Genomic DNA, 12,096 nt, shown 5'->3' with positions numbered 1-12,096 from the left:
TATTTATATTCCGTAAAGCATTTATAAATTTCAGGTACCTCTCAATCACTAGAAAGTGATGCTAAGCCGTGGTTGTAAGTTTAATCGGCTAATCCAGTCATCCACATTATGGTGAAATAGTGTGTATGTGCTCCATTTGTGGAATACAGCTTGCATCCATCAAAAGTGCGCTACAACTTACTCCAATCATACACTGTTGATCCAACAGGTGAGAGAGTGCATTCACACGGTAGCTTACCGGGGTGCACGTGAATGGCGGTGTGATGATCAGGTGACTAACAACAATCGTTCGTGTTGTCACTCCGTGTATCCACCATTGATCGTACTGGTGATTCTGTGCACTCACACGATAATTTGCGTGGTGCACGTAACTAGCGACGAGTGATCAAGTGACAATCACAAATGCCATTCGTCACCAGTGAAAACACACCATGCCAGTATTAGATTTATACCGACAACTGGTTCAAAAGGTTACAACTAACTCGCATACTCTACATAACAACACTCCTGAAACAACCGTGCAGAGGGCGAGAAACATGAAAAGGTAACACCAAGGTTGGTCTTACTGGTAATGCGGGGAGAAAGTGCCTCGAGAATGCCGAGAGCACGGACAGAAAATTCACCTTCAATCTGCCGGGAAAAACGTAGAACATAAGTGGACCGAATGACCGATCCTAAACAAAGCGTGGTGCCCACCCACGAGAAGTACTTGTCTACTTACATGGTGAAAAGGTAGATCAGCTATTTCGCCTACAACCGTGTCCCGCCACCGCGTCCCGAGAAATGCCCGGGATGCGGAAAGGAACCAACCTTGGTGTTACCTTTTCATGTTTCTCGCCCTCTGCACGGTTGTTTCAGGAGTGTTGTTATGTAGAGTATGCGAGTTAGTTGTAACCTTTTGAACCAGTTGTCGGTATAAATCTAATACTGGCATGGTGTGTTTTCACTGGTGACGAATGGCATTTGTGATTGTCACTTGATCACTCGTCGCTAGTTACGTGCACCACGCAAATTATCGTGTGAGTGCACAGAATCACCAGTACGATCAATGGTGGATACACGGAGTGACAACACAAACGATTGTTGTTAGTCACCTGATCATCACACCGCCATTCACGTGCACCCCGGTAAGCTACCGTGTGAATGCACTCTCTCACCTGTTGGATCAACAGTGTATGATTGGAGTAAGTTGTAGCGCACTTTTGATGGATGCAAGCTGTATTCCACAAATGGAGCACATACACACTATTTCACCATAATGTGGATGACTGGATTAGCCGATTAAACTTACAACCACGGCTTAGCATCACTTTCTAGTGATTGAGAGGTACCTGAAATTTATAAATGCTTTACGGAATATAAATACAATGTATATTTCTTTTCTGTTTTCCTCCACAGGCTTATTCCCACTGGATTTTCAGTGGGAATTTTTTACTCCTAACCAAGGGCAGGGTACACCTTAGCGCGTGTATACCACCCTGGTTAGCACCATCACCTCCGGTCCTGAAGAAAACCTGGAGACTTTCTCCACCAGGGTTGAAACATGTAGACCTTTTTATATATATGACCAACCACATATATATATTTTTTTCACTCACTTTACACTTTATTGCTAGATACCACGGGCCAATTCAACCCTATAGGGTATCCCCATTTACTCTTTTAACATTGATCAAGTGCTCTATGATTAAATAATTTTTTACAGAGTTATAAACTTGACCAAATTTTAAAACACTACAATCACTTGCACACACAAATAACACCAGCTCCACTGTAATCAGGTGTCGCAGCACACCCAGATGGCACTCGGCCTCTGGGTGGGACCCCGATGATGAAGCATGTCACCAACTAGGTTGGTGAGTGAGGGGTCTTTAACTAAAGGATTGTCCCTTTCAGTACACCTCTCTTAAACTTGGAGGTATCACTTGACCTCAGAGGGCGCACTCCTTCTTTTGTTTGCCAAATTAAAATGTAAATCAGGCCAGGAATGTACGAAGAGTTGATAAAAGCAAATTAAGCCATCAGAGACAAATGGATCATATGAATCCGAAGAGCTGGAGAACTTAATGAAGTCTGTTCTCATTTTTTGGCTGGCCAACTCCAGTTGCCAATAACATTTTCCAGCTCGAGAACAGCGCAAAATTACGATCTGCTATGACTATTTATCAGCAAAACCAGGCTTTAACGTGCTAAATGAGGGGATGTTTAAATGCCTGCAAGCAGCTGCATCCGACATGCTGCTTGGATTTTAGTATGGCGTCTTTGTTTTGGCTTCAGATTTTTCATCTGTGACAGATTATTAAACCATCCGTGATTCGATGGCTCTACTTTTTCTGTCCTCCCATTTGTTCTGGAATCTATCGCAACATATGAAACACACTTTTTGCTTTTGGAGACAGAAGTATTAAAAACATAAATTATTACACCGTATACCTACTGTTGGTATGACGAGCACCAACCCACGTAGGGGGCATGGTGCCTTTAGTGGCAGCAAGGGGCGGAACCAGGTTAGGAACTCTTCCGGGTTAAGTTACCCGGAAGAGGTTGATCGTCGTGGACCCAAGGAAGTGCGACATCGGGGCGTCGCGAAGTTACCCGGGAAGCGGTCGTGTAAGCGGTGCCGGAGCTGCCCGTAAGGTGAGAGGGCCTCATTAGCGTAGTTGTATTAAAAGTTAAACAGGTTTTGGAGTATTTATAAACAATAGAAAGCGTTATTTGGGATTGTCGCGATAACGATAGTGAAGGGGAGCGCTGCGTAAAAGAGTCATGCTGCGCTGCTGCCTCTGGTGCAGGAAACCAGGGTTCGAGCCTCGAAGTCGCGTCCACATCTGGTGATTTTGCGCAAATCACTTAATATCCTCGTGCCTGAATGTGTAATGTAAATACGGTGCTATGTAAAGCGCTCCAATACCTTCGGGTCGAGTTTTCGCTATATAAATATGCAACAACTTCTTCCCACAAGCACTCTAGTGTTGCATCTGCACTTCCAGCCGCAGCGATTCGTGCAAAAGGCCAATAGGCGAACCCAGAAGGCAGCATTGCTTCACATTCGGACATCACCGAGCAAGGGGTTTAAATAATCCCTGCCAGCGCGCACGTATGGTTCGAGGCAATGGCGCCCCCGGAAACCGGAGGACAAGCGGCGGCTGGGTGCACACGCACTGCATCGGCAAAGTGCCAGGCTCTTCAGGTATTGTTGCCGGTAATGGAGAGCACGGCACGTTTGGTAAATGTTTCCTCGCATGTCAAGGGAAGATCGGAGCGAGATTTATAAAATTAACGTATTGCACAAACTTCCAAGTTGCCAGCTAGCTCAATACTAACAAGGTTTTCAGATTGCTTATGTATGCCATTGTCACAATGTTAGTGTAATTATCTCTATTATCTATCTTCCTATCTTCCTTCAATTAAACCGGCTGATATTTGCATACCTCCAATACAACAGTGTTGTGTAATTACTGGGTTAGCGTAATTTATCTCAAGGTTACAGGTTCAATTCCCTTGGAGGCTGTGCAGTTCCTTTTCGGAAGAACGATTAAACCAGGGGTGAACAGGGGGAGTATCACAGCGCTGTTTGATGGGATACTGCGGCAGGGCGCGTCAGGCCAGCACAAAAGTTGAGGCACCACAACAAACATGCACTTAATCTGTGGGGCGCTGGCGTAAAAATAGGATAAAGCATGCACAGATGTAAGAGCTGGTTGATTGGAATGCTGATTCACAGGGGACATCGTGACATAGAATATCCCAGTGGTCCTTGGGTCAAAGGAGGCGGGGGATAAAGGGGCAACGACTAACTGTGATTTGTTTCTTTAAGTACAGAATGCCTCCAAAACGGGCCCAGAAGGGCAAAGGCGCCCCAGCCACCAAGGATGATTTCCGCTCTCTAGCAGAGCTCTGGGAGGTCGCCAAAAAAGGGGGCATCGACTGGGCGCTACGCACGTTGTCCGAGAAAGGAGAGGCGAGCGGGCAACAGGACGTCACACGGGCCAAACGGGCAAGGCGGACACCGGAGTGCTTCAAGGATGCACAGCAAGACAAACGCTCTAAAGTCATGGACTCTCAGACTGGTACACCAGGTGAGGCAGGGTTGAGGGGGCAATCGGCCTTGGCCACGGACATGATACAGCCTACTTTCTCAGCTCCCTCAGCGCAACTGGACGGGGCAACCACAGAGGCGTCAGGAAACGCAACGTCCACCAATTTAGCGCAGGCAGTGGGCCCCCCAGCGGTAAAGGGGCAAGGTGGGGGGGCAGGGTCAGCAACACTAGGTGCACCGGCACAACTGGGGGCGGTAGGGTCCCTAACACCCCAGTCTGCTCCCCCGGTTGTAGCGCACCAGGGCAGCGGGATAGCCCAAGTTTGGGTCCAATCAGGAGGGGTGGCACAATCCCCAGTGGTAGTGGCGGCAACGTCCCAGGGACCAGCCATTAATAGCGGGATATCAGGGCCAGCGGGCCCCATAACTGCACCTCCCCTTGCCGTGGGGACAACATTAGCAGGGCAGCCCCTTCTTGCACACAGTCCGCTGATTTATGGTTCGGCATCTCTAGCGGTGGCCCCATCAGCGGGGATCACTTGGCATGTACCAGCGGAGACCAGAGAAAAAGTATTCAGAGGGGAGTTCGTAGATGTCTTTGACCTAATCAATGCTGGGGTAATCCCGGGCAAAAGCAGGACAGGGAAGAAAGGGGAGCTGAAACAGAAGAGAGTGTGGGTGGACTGGACTATTATGCTATTTATGCGGCTATCATGGTCGAAAGGTATCCCCAAATGGCAGCTCAGTTGATCAGTTACATTTCCATGATTCATGGGGCTGCTTCGGAATTCCCGGGAATGGGTTGGCTGCAGTATGACAACAAGTTTAGGCAAATGAAAGCAGTCCACCCGGCAGTAGCTTGGGACCAGCGGGAGATAAACATTTGGCATGGGGTTTTCTATTCAACGGGGCCAGTTAACAAGACGACTCAGCCCTTTCGGGGTGACAGAGGGACGGGGGACAAAAAACAGGCCTGTTGGCAGTTCAATAAGAACGAGTGCAATAGGGGCACAGCATGCAAGTTCAAGCATTTATGTTCCTTCTGAGGGAAGCTGGGACACCCAGAGAGTAAGTGTTACAAAAAAGGGGGAAGGTCACAAGAGCAGCCTACACAGAACCAACCCCAGACCAGGGGACAAGGTCCGCAAGCACCCTAAGCCATTACCAACTCCCATACAGCACCATGTATTGACGCACCTTCTTAGTAAATACCACAGGATAGAAGAGGCTCAGTTCTTACATCAAGGTTTTAAATTTGGCTTTCGCATCCCATCCGATGCTACCCCATCAGCCACCCCACCGCGCAATCAACGTTCAGTCCAACGAAACCTGGAAGTGGCTAGACAAAAGATTAAGAAAGAAGTGTCCTTAGGGAGGGTGGCAGGCCCCTTCCAGCAGCTGCCTAGGCATGACTTAGTATGCTCACCCCTGGGTTTAGTACCTAAGAAAGAGGAAGGAAAATTCCGGTTGATCCACAACTTGTCAAGTCCCCCGGGGTTGTCAGTAAATGATAAACTTGATCCAGACCTATGCACGGTTCGTTACACTACCTTTGATGCGGCAATACAGAAGTTACAGGGGCTGGGAGAGGGAGCGCTGATGGCGAAATCAGACATTGAGGCGGCCTTTCGCCTCTTGCCAGTTCACCCAGAGGACACCAGGCTTCTTGGTTTCACCTTTGAAGGAGAGTTCTACATTGACTTGTGCATGCCAATGGGTTGCTCTATCGCCTGCGCAGTGTTCGAAACGTTCAGCAGGTTTCTAGAATGGGCAGTGCAGGAAATAGTACTGTCAGCTGAGTTGGTGCATTATTTGGATGATTTCCTATTTCTTGGGCCGCCGGGCTCGTCGGCTTGCAGGAAGGCTCTGCTGGGCTTCCAGCACCTGGCAGAAGCACTGGGGGTCCCCTTGGCTGCAGAAAAAACTGAGGGGCCGGCAACACGTTTAACTTTTCTTGGGATAGAAATTGACACAGAGGAGGGAGTGTGCAGACTCCCCCAGGAGAAAGTAGCCTCTTTTGGGGCTGCAGTGGAGGCTTGTTTGACGGCGCGCAAAGTGACACTTCACCAATTGCAAATCCTGGTGGGGCAGCTTAATTTTGCACTCAGGGTGATACCTATGGGCCGTGTGTTTTCTAGAAGCATAGCGAGGGCAATGTCAGGTCTGAGGGCCAAACACCATCACACCAGGCTTTCTGCCGAAGTCAAAACCGATTTGGGGATATGGAAGGAATTTCTGGTAGGCTTCAATGGAGCGGTCATTTGGCAACAACCTGGTCAGGCAAATGTTGAGTTAGAATTATTCACGGATGCGGCAGGCAGTGTAGGATTTGGAGCGGTTTTAGGTACCAGGTGGTGCATGCAGCATTGGCCGATTGGGTGGGCGGTTTCAGGGCTCACCCGCAACATCTCCTTTCTTGAGCTATTCCCAATCATTGTGGCAGTACATTTGTGGGGTGACATGCTGGAAGACAAGCATATTATATTTTGGTCCGATAGCATGTCAGCAGTAATGGCCATCAATAATCAGAGAGCTACTTGCCCATGGGTCCAGCGCCTGCTGAAAGAATTAATGCTAGTATGTTTGCAGTGCAATGTATACTTTACAGCAAAACACGTGCCGGGGGTGGATAACTCAGTTGCTGACGCCCTGTCTCGTTTCAAGTTGACAGAGTTCCGCGCCAGATGGCCACAGGCAGACAAACAGATGACGAACTTCCCAACGGGGTTATGGAAGCTTGGTGCCCCACCGCTCCCGAGTTGATAACCGCGTCATTGGCCCCCAAGACTAAGAGTATGTATGAGAATTCGTGGCAGGCATACCTGTCTACCATTGGGGGGTTGGACGCGGTAGGGAGATTGTCAACACAAAGTGTTCTGGTATTCATAGTAAGACAAAAAGAGGGCGGCAAATCGGGGTCCATGGTGAGGAGGCAGTTATCAGCAATAGCCTTTTATGCAGGTCTGGGGGGGGGTGGCAGACCCTACAAAGGACCCATGAGTGAAAAGGGCAATGAGAGGGTGGGAAAGTCTGGTGCCAGGGACAAAAGACAATAGGAGACCGATTGATGCTAGCAGATTGTCAAACTTCTTAGAAGTATTACCGCAGATCTGCTTCTCACCTTATGAAACACTTTTGCTGAAACTAGCATACTCATTAGCTTTCTTTGGGGCATTCAGGGTGTCGGAATTACTCCCCGGGTCAAAGTCAGATAAGGAGGGGGGCTTACGCCTGGAGGATGTGATCTTAACCAGGGAAGCAATGCAGGTCAGAGTTCAGAGGTCCAAGACAGACCCGTTGGGCAAGGGGACGTGGGTCCAAGTGGGGGCTGTGGCGGGGGCTACTTTTTGTCCAGTACCCCTGGCTCACGGGTTTTTCCAGATTAGACCGAGGGGGGTGGATCAGAGGGCGCTGGTGTATGTGGATGGTATCCCCCTTACTAGATTTCAATTTACCAGGACATGCAAGAGAGCATTGAAAAATCTGGGGTTGGAAACAACGCACTTCACATCTCATTCATTCCGCATCGGGGCAGCCACAATGGCGGCAGCTTTGGGCCTTCCGGGCGACACGATTAAGAGGGTTGTACGATGGAAGTCCTCATGTTTCGAACGTTACGTACGCCCTCACCTCGCATGAAGCCTGCCCCCCACCCTCCCTTCACCCCTCCCTTCACCCTCCCCCCGGTGGCTGATTCTGTCTCCTTTGCAATTTTGATCCAGGTATCCCGGATCAGAGAACACAGGTTTGTTGGTGCGGCCACTCCTTTTTCCACAGATCAAGGCTCTTCTTCAGCAAAGCACGCGAAGGCAGATGGCTGGAGGGGGTCGAACACTATTGGGTAGGGGTCAGTGGACAGCGTTTAGCAGACGTGCCAAAGGACTTGCGGGATGCCATAACCAGGGGCATGCCGGTCCCAGATGTGCTGGTGATTCTGTGGTGAGGAACATGTTACCGGACGCAAAAATATTTTGGTAGGAGGTGATCCCACGCCAAGTATGGGCTAATGGGGCGCCGGCTAGGGCAATCAATAAATCAGTGAAGAGGTTGAATCAGTCGGTGGCTGAAATCCTGAAGAAATCTCGCATTAGTGCCATTAGGCACAAACTAATACAAGTGACAAGTCTTGGGCTGTACGCACCCGATGGGGTGCACCTCTCACAGGCAGGGATGGAGTTGTTTGTACACACCATCTTGGGGGCTCTTGCAGTGGAAGTAGAAGGATCGAGGGGGGGAGGGTGAGTCCGCCAGGGAGCGCCTTGCCCTGTGGCGGGGTCCTGGACAAGAGACATGTCAGGGACTCCGGTTGGCGGCAGCTGCTTGGCCCCAGAACAGGGCGCGCAGCCTATTGTGGGCTCCGGGCTGGCGGGAGAGGGGGCTGACCTGCTGGTGGCCCTGGACTCTCTGGCCCTACCCAGGAAGCCGGTGCTAGTTATCAGCAGTGATGAAACTACCTGCGGCTCTGTTGACCGGTGGGCGGTCAGCACTAAAGAGAGCAGGGTATCTTGGTTGGGGCCTGCTGGCACAACCCGCGGCAAACGCCCTGTGGAGAGTCAAATGTAAATATAAATGTAGAGATGAAAATAAATGCCAGATATCTTGTTGGCGTGCTGTGGTGTACTGAATAAAGCAATAATAAAGTTGGTGAAGAGATTAACAGTGAGTGAGCCAAAAATTCAAACTGGCGGTAGCATTTTAAAATTAATAAAGACTACGCTGTGAAGACCAAATACAGTCTGACGTGTTTTAGTGGGGATATTTACACGGCAAGGGTGGGGGAAGGATGAAGGTGTGGTGAATTGCACATTGTCTGCCATCTATGACGAGCACCAACCCACGTAGGGGGCATGGTGCCTTTAGTGGCAGCAAGGGGCGGAACCAGGTTAGGAACTCTTCCGGGTTAAGTTACCCCGAAGAGGTTGATCGTCGTGGACCCAAGGAAGTGCGTCACGGGCAGGAAACTGGCGGGGGTTTAAGAACTCAGGGGCAAGGTAGAACCCCCTCTTTGTCCTCTCGCCTCGTGGTCGGCGACATCGGGGCGTCGCGAAGTTACCCACCCACCCATCACTAAGCTCAGAGTTTGGTTAGGCGGGGTCCTGGACAAGAGACATGTCAGGGACTCCGGTTGGCGGTGGCTGATTGGCCCCAGAACAGGGCGCGCAGCCTATTGTGGGCTCCGGGCTGGCGGGAGAGGGGGCTGACCTGCTGGTGGCCTTGGAATCTCTGGCCCTACCCAGGAAGCCGGTGCTAGTTATCAGCAGTGATGGAACTACCTGCGGCTCTGTTGGCCGGTGGGCGGTCAGCACTAAAGAGAGCAGGGTATCTTGGTTGGGGCCTGCTAGCACAACCCGCGGCAAACGCCCTGTGGAGAGTCAAATGTAAATATAAATGTAGAGATGAAAATATATAACCTGATATCTTGTTGTCGTGCTGTGGTGTACTGAATAAAGCAATAATAAAGTTGGTGAAGAGATTAAAAGTGAGTGAGCCAAAAATTCAAACTGGTGGTAGCATTTTAAAATTAATAAAGACTACGCTGTGAAGACCAAATACAGTCTGGCGTGTTTTAATGGGGATATTTACACGGCAAGGGTGGGGGAAGGATGAAGGTGTGATGAATTGCACATTGTCTGCCATCTATGGCATGTCTGCAGAAATACAAAGCAGGTCTACAGTAGACACCCTTTAGGGGTCTATTTTAACACGCCCAGCAGCTCTGCAGTGGGTGGCCAAGGGAGAACAGCCATTGACAAAGACAATAGGTTTAGATATGCTACAGAGAGGTATAAATATGAGTCGCAAGCACAGATGCAGACATCCATACACCTATAAGCTTATGTTGAAACTCAGCTAAGGAGACACAGAGAAGAACACGGTCATGAAGGTGTATACAGGAAAACATGCACATACAGACAGGCAACAACACATACACGCCTTTGCATATTCACACAGCATACACACAGAATACACATGTAATCAATCAGTTTTATTGGTAAGATTAATACAAACATTACAAACAATAATTTAATTGACTAGATACATGTACTAGCAACTCATAATTCCATAGATAAAAGCCAGACCTTGATCCCTAGCCTTATAAGACAAATCTAACTAAATACAATTGTCATTAAAACTCATTTCTAATTCCGTAAAGCAACTTATATCACAAATCAGAATAGGACATCTAAAGCAGTCCTAGTATTCTCAAGCACGCAGCATTAACATACCAAGCAGTCTGAAGCATGTGTACTTCTTATGACAGTTTTGAAGTTCCTTGCTTTTGCTGAACTCTAGTAGATAGGGACATATACAATAATGTGAACCAAAGTTTAAAATCAGTATCCACACCCTCTACAACATGTGTGGAAAAGTCAAAACGTAAAAACAAAGCATTTATTAATAAATCTAATAGTTTGCCATAGACATTAACATGAAAACATATTGTAGAATCGCATGTAGAAATATATGCAAAACGCACCAGCAGCCATATTCACTGGTAGGCCGCTGTTAACGTTCCCTTTTACAAATAGAAGCTTTAGAAATTGCTTAACCATGCACAAATGTATCTGATAGCTTGACCTTAATGTGACGTGCTTAGAATGTTCATTGTAATTGTAGAATGTTCTGATTTTATATTAAATCATCTTTCTTAAGAAACATGTTCTACTATGCACTAGGCTTTAGTTCATACTTCCTCTCTATCTCGTGTTCATATAATGATTAATAGAAAATCGTATAATTTAACAATAACTTTCACTTACATGAAATATGAAAAGCATTACCTAACTAGAAATCTGCAAGTAAATGTTTCTGTCTTTAGCATAGCAAATTGTTACGCAGTGAAACATTCAATAAATAATAGAATACAATTCTGCAGAAAGCCTCTCTGAGAACCAAGGTTGATGCTTCCAAATGTACAAATGTTTAGTGATGTCTGTCAACTTCATGTGTTTTACGTGGGAAAGGAAGAACGAAGCCAGCTAACCATTGAAAGATGTCTTTATTTGTATGGATGTGATCTAACCTGCAACATTGTATTTACCTGCATTTCAGTCCTGTATATCAGTGCATATTTCTAGTTAGAGAGTCAGATGAGCTGCTGATGTTGAGAATTAATGCTGTTTGGAGACTTGCTGTGAATTACTGCTTATGGCTACTGCTGATGGCTTTTGCTGTTACCGTCCACTTTGGAAGTGATGCTCTTAAACTCTCAATTTTCCTATTTCCAGCTTTGATTGTTGTAGCTATGGCTGCATCTGTATATCTCTCCCTACATTTCCTATTGAGGCTATATTTGTAGATTGCTAATGTAACTGTATGCTGAGTTTCATGAATGACTCTTTTCGAGATGTTTGACTGCTTAACCTTATGCTACACTGATCTCACTCTTTTCTCAAACGCTTTATAGGTTTAATAACATGTGATTCAGATTTTTTTATTTAGAATAACGACGAATTTCTTTATGGAATACACTTGTCCTTTTTGCATTATTTCTGAATCTAACCATCTTGTTGTTGATAAATTTCTGCAAACTGATTTTACTTGACTTACTAGTTGAATAGAAAGAAAAGATATTTACTGATCTCTTGATGAGAATAAAGGTTTTCTAAACCAATCCACAACTCTCATTATAGACTGATTTTAAGAACTGATAAAAATTTGATGTTTGACTAATAAAGATTGCATTTAGCTTTTATTAAAAAACTGCGGCAAAGATCTGTTGCCTAGAAGAAAAATTTGGCGTGGAGTAGGAACCCATTCTTAGAAGTTCGGGTTGAACCGAGAGCCAAGAACTCTTCAACATCATCAAGGAGTTCACCCAACCCACCAGCGAGTCCAACAACATCCTTCCATCACAAGACCTTTACGACAACCTCAGCACCTTTTTCCACCACAAAATCAAGAGCATCTACGACAACTTCAACAAAGACAACCAACACTCTGAACCCTCACCAACCACCACGACACCCTGAAGCCAGTGATAGACAACTGGACAGCCCTCACCACCGAAGACACACTGAAGACTATGAAGTCAATCCACTCCGGGGCCCCCATGG

The 12,096-nt window shown here is 47.3% G+C and overlaps 1 protein-coding gene across 2 annotated transcripts; it reads left to right on the top strand.

The window, feature by feature from the left end:
* Positions 1-2,596: 2,596 nt before the first annotated feature.
* Positions 2,597-9,577, top strand: LOC146789989 (uncharacterized). Of its 2 annotated transcripts, XR_014969512.1 has the most exons (3): positions 2,597-2,637; positions 3,823-4,079; positions 6,704-9,577. XR_014969512.1 is itself a non-coding variant. In XM_085628309.1 (2 exons), exon 2 carries the CDS (start codon positions 3,824-3,826, stop codon positions 4,787-4,789), a length of 966 nt encoding a protein of 321 aa, XP_085484435.1. In that variant the 5' UTR covers positions 2,597-2,637; position 3,823; the 3' UTR covers positions 4,790-9,577. The 2 variants fall into 2 exon arrangements, 1 of the variants encoding a protein (XP_085484435.1); XM_085628309.1 differs by having other exon boundaries at positions 3,823-9,577.
* The last annotated feature ends 2,519 nt before the right edge of the window (positions 9,578-12,096 follow it).

The sequence above is a fragment of the Triturus cristatus genome, chromosome 10 (genome assembly GCF_964204655.1).
Source record: "Triturus cristatus chromosome 10, aTriCri1.1, whole genome shotgun sequence".
NCBI lineage: Eukaryota > Metazoa > Chordata > Amphibia > Caudata > Salamandridae > Triturus > Triturus cristatus.
Note: the sequence above shows the minus strand (reverse complement) of the source record. Positions and strands in the feature narration are given on the sequence as shown.

What these genes read in the sequence shown, in the direction of transcription:
- LOC146789989 (XM_085628309.1), top strand. Translation starts at nt 3,824, where the DNA reads ATGCCTCCAAAACGGGCCCAGAAGGGCAAAGGCGCCCCAGCCACCAAG.